The 17044-nt window shown below is 41.3% G+C and overlaps 1 protein-coding gene across 21 annotated transcripts in view; it reads right to left on the bottom strand.

Moving 5' to 3' along the window:
- LOC138428933 (RNA binding protein fox-1 homolog 1) overlaps nucleotides 1-17044 on the bottom strand; it is a 436622-nt gene that overhangs the window by 33912 nt on the left and 385666 nt on the right. For 13 of the 21 annotated variants that reach the window (XR_011252625.1, XM_069569891.1, XM_069569884.1 and 10 more), the window contains exons 10-11: nucleotides 14334-14376; nucleotides 9350-9414 (exon numbers count right to left, since the gene is read on the bottom strand). The exons of 2 other annotated variants lie outside the window; for them this stretch is intronic. Coding sequence is in view for 18 of the 19 variants with exons in the window: in XM_069569891.1 (XP_069425992.1) it covers nucleotides 9350-9414; nucleotides 14334-14376 (108 nt within the window). In the remaining variant the exon portion in view is untranslated. The remainder of the gene's footprint in view (nucleotides 1-9349; nucleotides 9415-14333; nucleotides 14377-17044) is intronic. 6 more of the 21 variants (XM_069569887.1, XM_069569885.1, XM_069569890.1 and 3 more) reach the window with 1 other exon arrangement.

Below are 17044 nucleotides of genomic sequence, written 5' to 3'. Positions count from 1 at the left end.
CAGTCTGTTGACTATTACAGGCTTGCTTCTTTTTTTAACGGTTTCAATTAAATTATATATTCAACCGACAGTCCCTAACACTAGTTAAGAAGCCATTACAGGTTATGGACCCAAGACAACTGGTTCTTGAAACAAAAATTTGAGCACTTTTTCTCTCAATGTGTGCGCGTGTGTGTGTGTCTTCACATGCGTAAATTAAAAATGAGAAACTCAGGGTATACATTGATCAGTAACAGACATATTACTTTTCATCACTGAGGGCTCTGCGTCCATAAACACAAGTTCCCCAAATCACCCTGATGCTACCGTCAAGAACTACATTCTCCCTTCTTCACTCTTCCCAGGCCATCTCAGTCCTCATCAAATAGAATCATTGTCCATCTGCAGAGCAGGCTGGCAGAAAATATAATTATCTTAGTTATTGTAATTTGTTCGGTGAATGCTCAATCAGAATTATTGATCCACAGGGAAAATAAGTAAATGAGAGCATGAAATTCCATTCACTTTTTAATCATTAAATTGCGTCTTCGTTTTGACTATTTGAAGCGGCAAACGTGCCTTAGCTCTGACTTTGTAAGAATAGCATAAGGGGATAGAAACAATCCAGGACCTAGGCTGACAGACACTGGACTTGAACCCCAATAGCGGGATTTCCTGGGGTGTACATCACCATGCCTGGACCTGCTTCTCCTGCTTGGCCCCTGGGAGCTCCACTGAGGATGGCCACACGTGGCCTCCTCGTCCTTCGATAGTCCTAGGTGAAGCCTGTGGTCCTAGCGTCATTACTGACAGGGTGTCCCTCCTCTGACTCGTTATCCTGTCTTAAACCCACTTAAGTGGCCTATTTAAAGCGATCGGTCTTAAATGATCATTATACGGCTGCCCTCACTAAACTGCTTCCCTGATCAGGTCATTTGTTCCAATGTGGTGATACCACCTGACAGACAAGAGGCAACTGCTGAAAAATTAACTTCAAAAGAGAAATCTACATGGTGAAAAGTGGCAGGAAACATCATTTTAAGAAAACCTGATTTATCAAAATCTGAACTTTTGAGGACTGATCAATTAAAGGACCTATGTAGCCCCTGAATACATGGTTTTTCATTTAAAAACAACAACAACAACAAAGGAAAACAAACAAATTATTCCAGAACTCAGTGGATTTAAAAGGATTAGATTTGCACAGAATCCCACCTATTCTATTTAAAAGTCATGCCTACAGCATAATCAGCTGAGTAGATTTGATCCTTACCTTTCCTAAACTTTGACTCTGGAATGGGTTAAAGAAACAACAGATTCAAACTCTCAGATTCAAATGCTCAGATTCAAACTTTCAGATTCAGGTGGAACTAAAATAACCTAGACAGTCTTGGTTTCCTCCAAGCTCACTCTTGCGCTCCAGATTTAAAACTCTTAATGAATGATGTTATGGGAATATAAAATATGAAAAATTGGAATTGAGGATTATGGAAATAAGAACATGAAAATAAAAACAAGAATATTTTATATAGTCCCCTTGATGTGCTGAATACTTCATAGGCAGTATCTTGAAACCTCCGAACCACTCTGTGAGGTGGAATCAATAAACCCATCACACATGATGTGATGGAAGACCAAGAAATGACTCCTCAAGGTTGCTCTACTAAGATGCTCAGAGCCTGGGGACTAAGGGCATAGACTTCACTCTCAAGCTGAACTGAGCCTCATCCTTCCCCAATCTTGTCTTCCCCATCTGTGAAATGGAGGTGGCAACATCAATTCAATAGGGTTGGTAAGCCAAGTCCATGACTGTCTTTATAAAGCACCTTGAACAGTGCCAATCACAGAGCAAGGGCTCCAAACATAGCCACTGTTGCTATCACTGTTATTATAATAATTATTATAATTATCACAGAGAGATGATCTGAATCAAAGTTTGCCCAGCTACTATATTAAGCTTCAAGACGTCTTAGGAAACAGTAAGAGTACCAAAGTCCTCTGCTTCCACCTGATGAACATTTTCACAGGAGCATTTTCATATATGTGGCAAGTTTTATTGATAAAATGTATTTTGATCTGGCTTGTGTACCTTGGAAAATGAAATTTACAGACAATACCTGTTTCTTTCTAGTTACCCTAAAGCTGTCTAGATTAATCAGCTTCACTTTCTCTTCCTGAGGGGCCCCTGAGTCACTGGGGAAAAAAAAATGAACCAGTTAAGAAAGTAAACTTTAAACCAAAACGAAGGACAAGAATATAAATAAAAAATAAGAATATATTATATACACTACTATGTATGAATGCATATTTTCACCCAGTGTTCTAATTGAAAGCTGTACATGCTATTCTGGAGACTGCACTAAAAAGGATATAAATATAGACATTAGTGACTCATTCCTATTACAAGTTCACAGAGCAACTTTTTCTTTTTTAAATTGCAGCATCCAGAGGAACTCATCAGGATGAGTGAAAGTAAAAGTGAAAAGGTTGGTTGCTCAGTTCTGTCTGACTCTGTGTGACCCCATGGACTGTAGCCCACTAGGCTCCTCTGTCCCTGGAATTCTCCAGGCAGGAATACTGGAGTGGGTTGCCATTCCCTTCTCCAGGGGATCTTCCCGACCCAGGGATCGAATCCAGGTCTCCTGCGTCACAGGCAGATTCTTTACCATCATAGCCACCAGGGAAGCCCAAGGGATGAGTGAGAACAGTGGAAAAGATTAAAAGCTAAAATCAAGAATTACTTCAACAGAGCACTATCAATAAGAGATACAGAGGAGTAACCACTGCTTGCTGCTATGTTTTAACTCAACATGTTGGGATGTGAGTCCCAAATAGCTTCCTTTTGACCCCGGGTCCTGGTCTGAACTGTGGGGCTATCCTCTCTGGACACCCATGAACTAAGCCCTCAGGTCCTCGTCCATCTGAGAATTCCACTGTTGGCATCACCAAGTTTTACAACACCCTCACTCTATTTTTCCACCAGTGGATTTCTCAAAAAGGACTGAAAATGTAAATAAAATATAATATGGAGTGTATCATAGAGTTGCCAAGTTTTACTTTGCCGAGGAAGAACATTCAAAACAAAATTGGATAAAAAGGGAGAAAGCAAAGCTGTTGTCATCCTTTCATACAAGAAAAGCTATTTTCACAGCATATGGGAAAGAAGCCTAGTTAAAGTCTGGCCATTCACCGGACAAGAGAGTTGGTCACCATATTACATGGTCCATGGTTTTCTCCTGTCCTGGAAAACTAGTAAATATGTCATCAGAAGCAGTCACCTGGTCTTGAACTGGGCATGGGAGATAGTGTGTGTTAAGTCGCTTCAGTCGTGTCCAACTCTTTGCGATCCTATGCCAGGCTCCTCTGTCCATGGGATTCTCCAGGCAAGAATACTGGAGTGGGCTGCCATTTCCTTCTCCAGCGTTTCTTCCCGACCCAGGGATTGAACCCATGTCTCTTACATCTCCTGCACTAGCAGGCGGGTTCTTTACCACTAGCACCGCCTGGGAAGCCCAAAGGAGACAGTGCTTCACACAAAGCCCGAGTCTAAGATCTTGAAATCCCTCATCGCACACATCACAAAGAATGGGTGCTTTTCAACCAGAAACAGTTTCAACCTTGCTCTAACTCCATTCACACAAGAGGAACAGGGAAAACTATGAAACTTCCCTCCTATCTCTGCTTTTGCATGGTCTACCCTCATTCAGGAATCCGCATGATCCAGAGATGAAGCTTTCAGCAAGAAAGAGTAAAATTGTGAAGTCCCTAAAGTATTACAATATTTAAAAATTAACCCTTCTACTAAAAAAATTTGAAGGGTAAATTAAATTTTTCATTTCACGGTGCCTGTATATATGCTTTGAAGCCTTGCAGCCCCTTAATTTTTAGCCTATATGATTCGATAAATACTCCACAAAAAATAGTATATCATTTTAAATGCAATTATTAGCCTTATTTTAATGACATTTCTCTATTATTTAATCTAAATCCAGGAAGTAAAAACATTCTAAACTAGATAGTGAGTACCCACATGAATGGAAATCAACTCTAACCCCTTTAGTTTTTCAGTTTAGATCAAACTACGGTTATACATAAGAATTTGGTTCTATGTCCTGGCATGAAGCTTATTATGAAAGATTATGAGAGCATAGAGAGACAGTCTTTTCCTATCTGTCCATACTTCCTTCCTTCTTGCTTTCTTTCCTTTTTTTCCCCCTCTTTCTCTCTTCTCTTTTTCTTTCCATTCATCCACCTAACCACTTATGTACCTATCATCTATCTACCTTTCCGTCCATCCATCCATCCATCCACCTACCCATCTATGTATGTAGGACCTATCTATCTTTTGAACTCCTTGTGACCCCATGGACTGTAGCCTGCCAGGCCCCTTTGTCCATAGGGATTCTCCAGGCCAAAATACTGGAGTGGGTAGCTATTCCCTCCTTCAGGAGATCTTCCCAACCCAAGGATCGAACCCAGATCTCCCGCATTGTAGGCAGATTCTTTACCATCTGAGCCACCAAGGAAGCCCATGAATACTGGAATGGGTAGCCTATCCCTTCTCCAGTGGCTCTTCCCAACCCAGATATCAAGCCGAGGTCTCCTGCATTGCAGGCGGATTCTTAACCAACTGAGCTACCAGGGAATCCCCTATCTATCTCTACCACCATCTAATTTTAAATAGTTGATCTCTAGATCAACCACTCCATGACCCCAAAGACATGACTATTTATTCTTATTGAGTTTTAAGAAAGGCTACTAATCTATTTCTCTCTGACATAGAACCTATTATTTATAGGTTATGAGTATCACATTTAAAAAATGTTCTAGCATGGGACTCATGACTGGCACAACTTGGCATATCCTGACCTCCTTGTATTAAGATTTATTTATCTAGACATGCATATACATCCTCCATGAGGTCCTAAGGCAGAAGTGTGTGTGTTGTGTATACATATACTTTTCACATGTATATGTGGGTAATATATACATACAACATACATATATGTATATGTTTGACTAGGCAGAGAACAAGATTATTGATATTGATATTTGGCATTTTAATTGGGCTTCTATTAAGCTGTGATCAGTCAGTTGCTCAGTCCAACTGAGTTGCTCATGTCCAACTCTGTGACCCCATGGATTGTAGCCCACCAGGCTCCTCTCCATGGGATTTTTTCCAGGCAAGAATACTGGAGGAGGTTGCCATTTCCTCCTCCAGGGGATCTTCCTGACCCAGGGATCGGACCTGTGACTCCTGAATTACAGTCAGATTCTTTACCACTGAGTCACTGGGGAAGCCCCTCTATTAAGCTGAGCTACATGAAATTGCCAATATTCTACCATTTGGGGACCACAAAAATAGCGGTTTCATATGATAGAGTCTAATGTTTCAAAAAAAACCTAAAGGTCTCAAAAAACAAAAAAGGGTAGAAAATAAAACAACAAACAGAAGCCTGTTGCTTGCTGTCTCTTTTGCTCAGTCTAGAGGCACCTGTATGGCTGGGGCTACTACTGTAGGTCAAAAGCTGCTAACTTTTAAGGATCTTTAAGGAAATGCAAGTGTCCATGAAAACAGTGACCCAGGGTAACTAGCAGGGCACCTGGGTCGTCATGAAATCTCACAGCAAATGCCTCTATTAGTTTCTCCTCTAGCTGGTCTGAATTGAGTTCCCTTCTGCTCTAATGTGGAGGGCTGTTTCCATGCACTGTGTGTTAGGGGATGTTAGGATGTTCGGCAAGCAGGGCAAGCATGACGGATGTCTGCCTTTTTGGCGTGGTAACATTGTCATCAAAGCTGTGTACACATCAGATACGTTTACCCAAATACCTGTAGCGTGATTCATTGAAAAGGAAATCTTCCCCTCTCCCTCCCTGCCTCCCAGTTTGGCTGCTCAAAGATGCAACAAGGACCAAGTGAGAAGACACAAAGAAACCAAGAGCCAGTCAATCAAGAGAAGCCTGCCCCCAGGCTTCATTCAAGCAAGCCATTCATCGAGCTAATGTGGTGATGGACCTGTCCAATCCAGAACATACCACAAACACATCAGCAACACCAAGTGGCATGCAACGACCAGATGATCATCGGCCCCACTGCCATGCTTTGATCGGTTCAAGCTCAGAAAACCATCTCCCTTGAGAGTCCAGATAGTTGGCTTTCCACAAATCAAAGTGAGATTAGAAGATCTGAGGTGAAGTCAAAGGCTTACCAATCTTTCCTGAATGCCCAAGAAAGACATCTGCCTATTGCCATTCGATTCGTCAATGAGCCTGCAAAATTACCTAGTCTAGTCAGGTCCTTTTCTTCGGGGGGAAATCACTGCCCACACCAGATGGTCTTCCTTCCGGAGGTCGGCATTCAAGAAACTCTCAGCGTACTCCGAGATAATCATCGTGTGATCATTTAACCGAGAAGCTGATGGGCAGGGAGTTAACGAGGTGGCCATCAACGAACTTCTGGCCAGTCCTGAGGTTACCGGAGTTCAGGATTTTCCAAAAGGCCCCTGAATCTTTAATTTGGTGAGGGCTTAATTTGTGCTGATAAAAGGTAAAATTCTACTGACTGGGGACATCAAACTTCTTTCCCTTTCAAGATGTTTGAGAAGTGAATCTCATGATTAGTAAGTTTGTTGTGGTTTCCCCTTGGATCAGGTTGACAGCCAGTGAGTGTGACCCAAACATTCTCTGTTCCTTCTGATTTTATTTCCTATTTTGAAGGAGTTTCTTTGGGTTAAGGAGCTTTTCTCTTTGTCATCCTGCCTGTCTTCTAGAAAGTAGGTACTAAGAGTCTCTCCCTACTGATATTATCCTGTGATGGAGTAAAAATAAGTGATTAAATAACTTCCCTGAGATAATTCTAGATTCTTGCCATCTCTAATTGACTGGAAAGCTCTTCTGATAATTTCGCATTTTCCCCTAAATATGTGTCTTCTCTTGAAGGGTCTTCCTCCTCTTTACCTGCTTACTAACAACAAATGGAGTACCACCGTTTCATAAACACACTTTACAAATCAAACCAGAAACCTAATTTTTAAGATTGTTTTCTGGTAATTTTATCGATGTCTGCGTTTCTCTCGATGCAATATTTCCATAAGTGGCAAGTGAAATAGGACTAGTAATCAATTTCCACAGCAACCAAAAAGGGCTAATGTGCAAATTTCTTTAATGAACAGCAAGAGGCCAATTATAAGGACAAGAGTAGGTTTAGTTGGTTTCTTCAACTGAAACTATTACACCAAAGTGGGAATTGAAGAGTTAGTCAAGATTTACCACACCAAGAATGAGGGCAATTTTTCAGTAGGACAGGTTGCCAGTGAGAAATCTTAATAATATTAAAATAACAGATTTCATATATATATTTGCATGTATGGTGCCCCCAAGTGCAGCAAAATTTTAACTTATTTTTTAAGGCAAACGCAAATGGAGATGGCCAGATCCTCAAGTAATTCTATCTAAGAATAGTATTAAACATTGTTGTTGTTTTTTTTTAAATGTCTATGTTGGTCTTATTAAAGAAAGCAATTTAAATTATATTTTTGTAATTAACCTTTTTTTCAGCTTGGGGATAGATGCATTTATACCAAGCAGCAAGATTAAAAAAAAAAAATCAAAGACATAAATCTGTTTAAGATTCTTATAATTATGCAGCAGGCTAAAGTTACTATGATTATAATTATATACAAAGTGGGTGTTGGAGAATTTAGCATCGAGAGATATTTTCATAAAAATAATTAAGGGTTGTAGATGAACCACATTACAATTGACACTCTGTGAATATGCAGTGTGCAGAATTTAATAGAATTAAGCCTTTTCATTTGTAGAATGATCTTGAGAATTTCAAGACTGTCATCATTTTTATTAGCTTTTTTGACCCTCTCAATTTCCCTAATTCAGTGTCAAAGTGTATTGAAGATAGCAACTTTCATAAAACATATTTTGCATCCTAGCAACTGATGATTGGGTAACTGGATAATTTAAGTATTTAGAACTGTGTTATGACAATTGTTTGGGTTTCTCTGGAAGCTCCCTCCAGACTTGAGAGCTCTCGATGGCTGTTTATAAGAATAATAGGAAGTTATAGGAATAATACCTGCATATAATCAGATAACAGATCTCAATTCTGTCTTGCCAAAGAGCTATTTGATCACGAGTTTTTATGCCTGGGGTTTTCAAAGTGTGACATTGAGGGTTCAGGAATTTCTTTTGCTTTCGTATACCTCCGAAGAAGTCTGTGGTTACAAAGAACTAAGGATACATCTTGTGAGAAATGGAATGGAACTGCAGAGAAAGCATACCACAGCAAACTAAGAGAGGAAGTGAGTCACAGGAGATCCGAGAGGAGACCCAGAGTCTGCCAACACGCCCCATTCAAGAGTCCAAGACACCGCCTGCTTACCTGTCGAACCCAGCATGCCTCAGCCACACATGCAAACTGTTACCATTACTGTTTTACTCATGAAACATAGTTTTAAATTAAAGGAATCATTACCCAAAATAAGCACCCTCCATGACATTTGTGCATGCAGAGCATCTGAACATTCACATTTATGTCCTCTGAAAACAGAGCCAACGATTTGCATTCAATATGGAAACGCACACTTTCTTTTTTTTTCCAAAGCACTTATATGAAAATAGCTGTGGCTTGCCATTTCAGAAACCGAGTCATCTGTTAAGCCTGGGTAATGGGTAATAGAGCTCCACCAACCCCCAGCCCTCACCCCCACCCCCCCCCCCTGCCATCCAGTTCTGACTTCTGCGTTTCTTAAACCTACTTCACTCCCTTCCGCTGCCAGTCTTCACATGTGGTGTGCATTACAAATAAATGTTGGCTTATGTTCATAGGCCTGAAGTCTGGGCATTGCCAAAAAGAAAGACTCTCCTGATGAATGCCAGACACACTGCCCATATTCCTTTAGGCGGGATCTTAAAAGGCAATAAAGGGGAATGCTTTCCTGAATGTACAAAGGTGTAAAAAAGGGAACTGAGGTGTTGAAAATTGAGGTAAACCCTGTGGGATCCTCTCTTGGCTTTCGTCCTATGAGTTACATGAATCCAGGATTTTACAGAGAAGCCCAGGAGAAGGTTATACAAGGGGTGTATTTTGTGCATGCAGGGCGTGCTGTCAAAGGAAAACCAACTTTGCATGGACCCACCGTCTTTGTGTCTTAGCAGAGAGGGCGAGCGATCAGAGTGAGCTAGGCGTCACTGCATCCTGGTGGCCCCGTGCTGACCTTCACCGTGACACCTAACTTTCGGGGCACTGCCTTCCCCAGCAGTCATGCATTTGCACCGAGACCAAACGAGAGGCTCACCTCCCACCAGCTAAGTTCATTTCCAGGTAATAGTCAAGCGTGAGAAGGAAAGCCCTTACCTGTCACTGTAGGCAGCGGCAGTGGCAGGGGTGGGCTGGGCGTAGCGGTATGCAGCATAACCACCCTAAAACACAAGGAGAAAGCAGGCTTAGGAACTCAGAGGAGCCGACTCAGGGCGCCTGATGGTGAGACCCCAGCAGAACAGCAGTGACCCCCATCTAGCGAACTCAAGTGGAGGTTAATGAAAGCTTAGTGCCAAAACACGCGAGAAAGATGTGGGGTGGACTACCAGCCCCAGCTGGATGTTAAAGATTAGCAGTTGTAAGCAAATCCCAAAGGGGGAACCCAGAGGCCCTCTGAAGGAGATGTACCTACATGTTAATTAATGGTAATCATTTTGGGGTGCAGAGGATTATGGGAGATTATTCAAATGCTTTTTCTACTTTGCTGAACTTTCCAGATTTTCAAAAGTGAGTATGCTTTACCTTGATTTATCAGTTATCAACTTACATCTTATTCAAACCATCTTTGATTACATCCTTAAAAATCCAATACAGGTCAAGCTAATGCCCTGCTATCTTTGATATTTATTAATGTTAATGTCTTTGATATTTACTTACAAAAATAAGATAATCCTTTGATTGAAACTGTGCTAGGAGTCTCTTGCATATGTAGTTGTTCACCCACTAAAGCAACGAAAGAAGACCGTCTCTAGCTTTTTAAATGTCACATAATGATTTAAAAAAAGGAATCTTGAGCACTGCTTAAAAATTCTATCTTTTCAGCTCAAGATATCACACTGGTTCAAATGGGGAATTTGTTTGTTGTGGAATATATGATAAAGTCTTCCAATTTGTAAATGAAATCATTAGGAGAGAGAAAAAAATTGGAGAAAAATAATTAACATTTAGTTGTATGTACCAGTAATTGCAATTGTTCAATTAAGCAGAGGACAAGCAAATGGGCATATTCGAAAGGAATTGTGTTCAGTGGAGCATTGATTATCAAACTGTGAAAATAACAGAGCTCCTTGCTCAGCAGACCACAGCGATACATCAACCACTGTTGAATGATCTTAGTACAATTAACAGGATCCAGTCTCCACCGATAACATGGGGGCCATTCAGGTTCTAAATAGAATACATAGTCCCACGATCCTCTGGGAGAAGGGTTCTCACCCTTGCTGTGAAGGGGCAATTCAGGACACAACCATGTCAGAGGGCTTCTAATAGCAAAGTAACTGGATGTTGGGGGGATTTAATGGTAGTTTCTTGAGTAAAGCAGTTCATTATTCTTGGCTCCATGTACAGCATAGAAGACAGATGAATGAGAAAATTGCAAGAAGCATCTATCAGAACAGTGGTCTCTGCAATTTATTTCTACTCTTTGCCAATCATAACCAACTTTCAAAGCAAATTTTCTATCACTTACGTGGCCATTCCAAAAAGCTAGTTTCTCCTTAATCAAGCTCCTTCTTTGGATCACTCTGGAGAAGACACCTCCAAGACATTCTGACAGATAATCACCCATAATTTGGAGCCAGTATTTTTATTTTTTTTTTAAAGTCTCCCTTGAAAAACAATATGAAAGTTAAAAAAAAAAAGAGGTCTTAGCCAGAAACCACCTGGTGTTCCAAACACCATGTTCTCTAATTAGGATGGAGAAACTCATTAAATGTACCGAGGAGCTGGGAAACCAAAGCAGTTGTCACAGTAAGCACGGAGCTCCAGGTATAGACTGATGGGCTGAGGGGAAATCGGCTCACCCGATTTCTGGAGCCAGTCTTTTCATCAGCTTGCCCATCTCCTTGCCTTTCATCAGGCATCCACAGAAACACAGGTGTGCACGCATGCGTACTGAACTTAATGAGGTAGGGAGGGGCTGGCACTGGCTTCCTGATGGCTCAGAGGCATTAGCTGCAACCGGCTGAAAACTCTGAGAATGTGAGCATGGGAGTGCACATCTGTGTGTGTGTGTGTGTGTGTGTTTTCTGTCACTCTCAGACTGAAAAACAAAAGTTACTGCAAAGCGCATTGCATCAAGGGCCATGTCAATGAATCATGATGTGGTGACTGTAAATCTGGCTCCCGGAAAGACTTCTAGCAACATCCTACTTGCAAAACCTCTTTGTCTGAATTCTGGAGGACTCCCTCAACTTCTGCAATGGTTTCTGTCAATGGAAGTAGGTAGCAATTTTGATAAGTGGGGAAAACTATGGCAGTGCACACAGAATATCCCTAAAACGAACCTTACTGACTGCTATGGTTTAGTCACTAAATCATGTCCGACTCTTTTTGATCCCATGGACTGTAGCTCGCCAGGCTTCTCTGTTCATGGGATCTTCCAGGCAAGAATACTGGAGTGGGTTGCCATTTCCTTCTCCCGGGGATCTTCCCAACCCAGGGATCAAACAGCCTGGGTCTACCTGCATTGCAGGTGGATTCTTCCCTGACCCAGGCAGCAGCAGCCCCTCACTGACTACTAGGTTGACACTTACTGCATTGATATAAAGTGGAGGAGTGTACACGTGGGATCCTTCTGAGCAACTGAGGGGCTTGTCTATGAAGTTTTGGGAAGGATCCATTCTCTATTTGCACAGGCTTTAGCTGTTTAGAGAAAACAAGTGTGGGCTTCCATGTAAGACAGGCACAAGAGATCAATGTCCTGACACTTATCTTTGCTATTTAAGAGCATGTTTACAAGTATTCCTGATTCATGAGTCAAGGTCATAGTTTGGTAAAGTCTGTGGAACCGGTGGAGAGATTTTGACCTTGGTCAGTGACCTCCTAGGTGTCCAGTAGACTTGATGATGAACACAAATGTTCCATACTTGTGCTGTCCAATATGGTAGCCAGGTGTCCTAAATGTCTATGGAAATCTTGAAATGTGGGGGCTACAACAAATGGCTTTTTAAATTTATTTAATGTTGAATTCATTTGAATTAAAATGTAAACCACCACATGGGGCTGGCGGCTACAGTACTGGACAGCCCAGGTCCAAGTGATCCCTGAAATCTGTAGTAATTGGACAGAGAAAAGGGGTAGATGGCTTGATGCCTCTGCTTCTATACACTGCCTCATCTTCCTTTCCGATTCTTCTTCCCCATGGAAGCCATTTAAGGGGAAAACCAGAGTTGTATACTGACTCGGTGCATGCGTGCACACACTGTAAAATTATTTTTAAAAAAAGCAAATTGCTTTAATTTGCCTTTCTAACAGGTGATTCTAATCAATTTTATTGCCCATAATTTTCAGCTTGCTGAGTAGAGCCAAAGCTTCAGCAAGGTTCTGGGGTAATATTTGAAAAAGAAGTGCTCACTTTCATTTGTGGTCATCAAAGTACAGCCACCTTAAAACTGATCCTCCCAGACCTTGGGACAAAGAAAAAAAAATGCATCCTTGACAGTTAGATTTTTCCCACCACCAAAGTAAAGGTGAAAAAGAAAGAAAAGGGATGACAAGCACACAAGAGCTCTACACTCCCTACTCACAAACATACTTTCACATGCTGGGCATCAAAATAGACATGTGATCTTATAGAAAATATGTATTTTGAATGGTCATGGATTCCCCCTCCCACCCCTGCCCCCACTAGCAGAGGCAACCATCAGAGATACTGATTCACAGGCTTGGGAATACTTCCTTTGTTAGCAAGACCTCTGGAGGTCCATGGGGGGAAGTTATCAATTAAGTACTTTAATGATGCTCCAATGAAACATTTTCAAAACTGTGCTTGGTGGGATCTTCATCAAGGGAAAGGCAAGGTTTCATGACCACATAGGTTTGGGAGATGTTGAGTTAAATGAAATGAAACTGGTTACTCATTTGTGGAACTTTGTAAAGCAGTATTAATGAGCTCTGTGCATCTCTACTGCATCACCAAGTGGTTTGATGATGGAAATCACATTTTTAACTTGAAAGCATACTTTTGGGGAAAAAAAGTTCAAATATCCAAATGGCAAACTGCTGAGGAAGTGAGGTGAAATTTTTGTATATCATTGGGGACACAGGGCTTCCTCCTTTCCAAGAATATTCAGGGATCTTACTTTGTCTAAAACAGGTGGATTAATGATATACATAAAATTTATTCACTCTAATGACACACACAAGAGCATCATTTACAAAATATAAAATCCTTCATATTAATCATTACTCTTTAACTTATCTGTGTGATATATTCAGCTGTTTTTGAAGTCCAGCTTTTCTTAAAAGGTGAAAATAAAAGCTTATCTCAGAAATTTTAATTATTTGGTTCTCTCCTTAGTCTAAATACCCATTTGTTTCATATTAGATTTCTTATTAAAACTTGATTAATCTCACACAAAAAAGTACTTTCTTAATTGACTTAATACTGAACAAAAGCGACAATTGCAGGTTAAGGGAAACCTGTGTAATAAAATTCCCACTGATCATTTTAGTTTTACATTCTTCTTTCATTTTATTTGACAGTTTTTGTGTTGGTTACAGACAAAATTTGGGACTTAGCCAGCTACACTCCAATGGATGTGTTGGGTTTTGTTTCCCTAAAGTTTGAACAAGTTTGTTCATTTGGGGTTGCTTCATCAGTGAGCAATAAGTTTGAGAGTTATGGCAGAAAATGTGAAATAAATTTATAAGAAGCTACAGTGTATACTGATCCTTGATGCTGAATTATAAAAGGTTTTTGGTTTAACCATCCCAGTTGACTCCAGGAAATTACTAAAATTTTTTTCAGACAGTTGGTTCAATGAAACCCTTGGAATTTTTCACTGAGTTTATGTTCACTGAAGCCAGCTACATTTTAAGCCAAGAAAGAAACAGCCAAGCCCAATCTCAATTCTGATACACACATAATCTAGCAAAGAGGGGAAAAAAGAAAGATTTCAAGATGAGTGTCTCTCTTCTAGAAGAATTGATATCAAAACTGGAAAATTCAGTTCAGTCTTCCCTCCTTCTATGTTAGAGAATGTCTCCCCTCCCTCCCCAGAATCATCTTGTTAGTAGGATTTCACAGCAAACCCACAATCAATAGTGATGAGTTTTTCCACCAGCCAGGATTTCATACCTGCAGCAATTTATTGCCATACACAGGCTCTTGATACACTACTCTATAAGGAAACAGAAATGTAATGTTTTCAATGCAAAAATGAAATAAATAAAGAAAACGCATAAGTCAGACAGAAATTCCAGAGCACTTCATTTCCAAGTTTGCTTTTCTTTTGTCACTAAGACCTAAGCTTGACCCATTAAACCAAAAGAAGGGCCAAGGAATGCCAGACATTATTGAGCCGCGAATCTCTGTAACTGAGAGTATCAAGCAGGTGGGGGTGGGGATCAAACCGCCCTCATTGTATTTGTGTTATAATTCTGCATGTATTTTTAAAGAAGGAAAAAGGATACTTTCATGGCTTCTTTCCCTTCCAAGAATATTGCATGCACGCTAAGTCGCTTCAGTCATGTCCAACTCTTTGCGATCCCATGGACCACAGCCCACCAGGCTCCTCTGTCCGTGGGATTCTCCAGACAAGAATACTGGAGTGGGCTGCCATTTCCGACAGTTCAAATTAACACACTCTCTCATTTCTCTCTTTATCTCATGGTTGGATTTCTGGGGCACACCTGAGGATTTAACTTTGATGCCGAATGACGGAGGCAGTTAAGATGACAGTAACTGAATCAACACCTTTTAAAAAAGTACCTTATAATTTTATTTGTCAATTATACCTCAGTAAAGCTATAATTTAAAACAAACAAACATGACCTACAGTGACTACAAATTATTCTTTTTTTCTTTAAAGTGCCTTTTTAAAAAAAAAATTAATTTCAAATAACAACAACAGACAGGGCAATTGTATTTCAGGAAGCAATGAATCAGATGGAAGCTACCAAAGCTAATTTTAACATATATGACTGGAAACACTGCTTGTGTGCCTGTGTGAGTGTGTGTTTGTGTGAGAGCATGGGCACGTGTGTACGCATAGGTCTGGAAAAGCTTCTTTGAAGATGGATGTCATTAACCCACCATCACTTCATTCAGGTCCAAACACTCACAAGATCTCAACAGAACCCTTGGGCAGACTGGGGAGCAGTTTGGGATGTGACAGTGATTTGTGAATGAGGCAGAGTTTTTCCTGTGCGTGGTTCTAGTTGGAAGTGAAGTGTTCTAGTTCCAAGGCAGACATCAAGGTGACTAAACATTTTAACAGATGTAGGGACCTGCCTGATAAAGGTGTGTGTGTGTGTGTGTGTGTGTGTGTATAGTATAGTACATATATTTTAAGTAACTTCCTTGCGGTCCAGTGGTTAAAATTTTGCACTTCCAAAGCAGGGAGCATGGGTTCAATCCCTGGTCAGGGAGGTTCTCACGCCATGTTGGGGGGGGGCAAATATATGTGCATGCGTGTGTGTGTCTGTGTGTGTGTGTGTGTGCGTGCGGCTTTCCTGGTGGCTCAGCGGTAAAGAATCCACCTGCCAAGCATGAGACCCAGGTTCGATCCCTGGGTCAGAAAGATCGCCTAAAGAAGGAAATGGCAACCCACTCCAGTACTCTTGCTTGGAAAATTCTATGGACAGAGGAGCCTGGCAGGCTACAGACCATGAGATAGAAAAGAATCGGCCATGATTAAGCAACTAAACAAACAACAATGAAGAATACTGGATTGGTTGGCCCACCGCTTCTCCAGGGGATCTTCCCGACCCAGGAATCAAACCAGGGTCTCCTGCATTGCAGGCAGATTCTTTACCAGCTGAGCTGCCAGGGAAGCTCCTAGTTCTACGGAGCCTTCTCTTTTAAGTTAGAATTCCACGTTTGTGGAACTATCCTATAGAAGTTCCCCCACCTCTCTGTCTGTCATTTGAATATTTCAAGTACAGATATTATTCCCTGTGACCAGTCCGCCTCACATGCTCGCCATTATCCGCTCACTTCTCTCCCTCCTCCTTGCCTGTCTTTCACCACATTCTCAGGTTTGCTCAGTGGAGACAATGACGTCCTTCTGTTGGCCCAGGGCTTAAGGGTTGAACTTTGCAATTTGATCCATTTCATGGGCTCAAACCACAGTGTCAGTGAAGATGTCCAGGCAAAAGATTTCATCTCTTTTCTGAAAAAAATGTTTTCTCCTCTGGGGAGAAAACAATGAAGGTGATGGGTAATAAGACTGCTCCTTGATTAGGACCAGGACACAGATGGTAAACAACTGGCCTGCAATGCATGAGACCCAAGTTTTATCCCCAAGTCAGGAAGATCCCGTGGAAGAGGGCATGGCAACCCACTCTAGTATTCTTGCCTGGAGAAGCCCATGGACAGAGGAGCCTGGTGAGCTACAGTCCATGGGGTCGCAAAAAATCAGACAGGACTGAGCAATTAACACACTTCATAGAACCATGTGCAGAGAGGGTGGGGTGATGTGGCATGTGAGTATCATGTTTCTTACACAGGAGGTGCTTAACTTCCAGATGAGCTGTTGCCTTGCTACCTGGTGACTGACCAGAACGCCCCAGTTGGCCCACACAGAAAGCAAAGTCTCAGAAATAAACACTTAGGGGTTTTATCTGGAGAATTTCCATTTTCCATGTTCCAAAAGCTACTGACACCTCTGTCCTGAGCTCAAACATCACTGAAATGAGGTTGCCTCTTGAAGATCCATGGACGGCAGAGGGACATGAATTCAGAAATAATGTATAGAAGTCATGGTGTCACCCAGAACCTCTTTATAATGGGATTTAGGCATGATACAAAAGTGCACTGGAATCTTATCCAGACATATTTGCTAGATA

The sequence above is a fragment of the Ovis canadensis genome, chromosome 24 (genome assembly GCF_042477335.2).
Source record: "Ovis canadensis isolate MfBH-ARS-UI-01 breed Bighorn chromosome 24, ARS-UI_OviCan_v2, whole genome shotgun sequence".
Lineage (NCBI taxonomy): Eukaryota > Metazoa > Chordata > Mammalia > Artiodactyla > Bovidae > Ovis > Ovis canadensis.
This window is presented reverse-complemented; position numbering and strand designations above follow the sequence as displayed.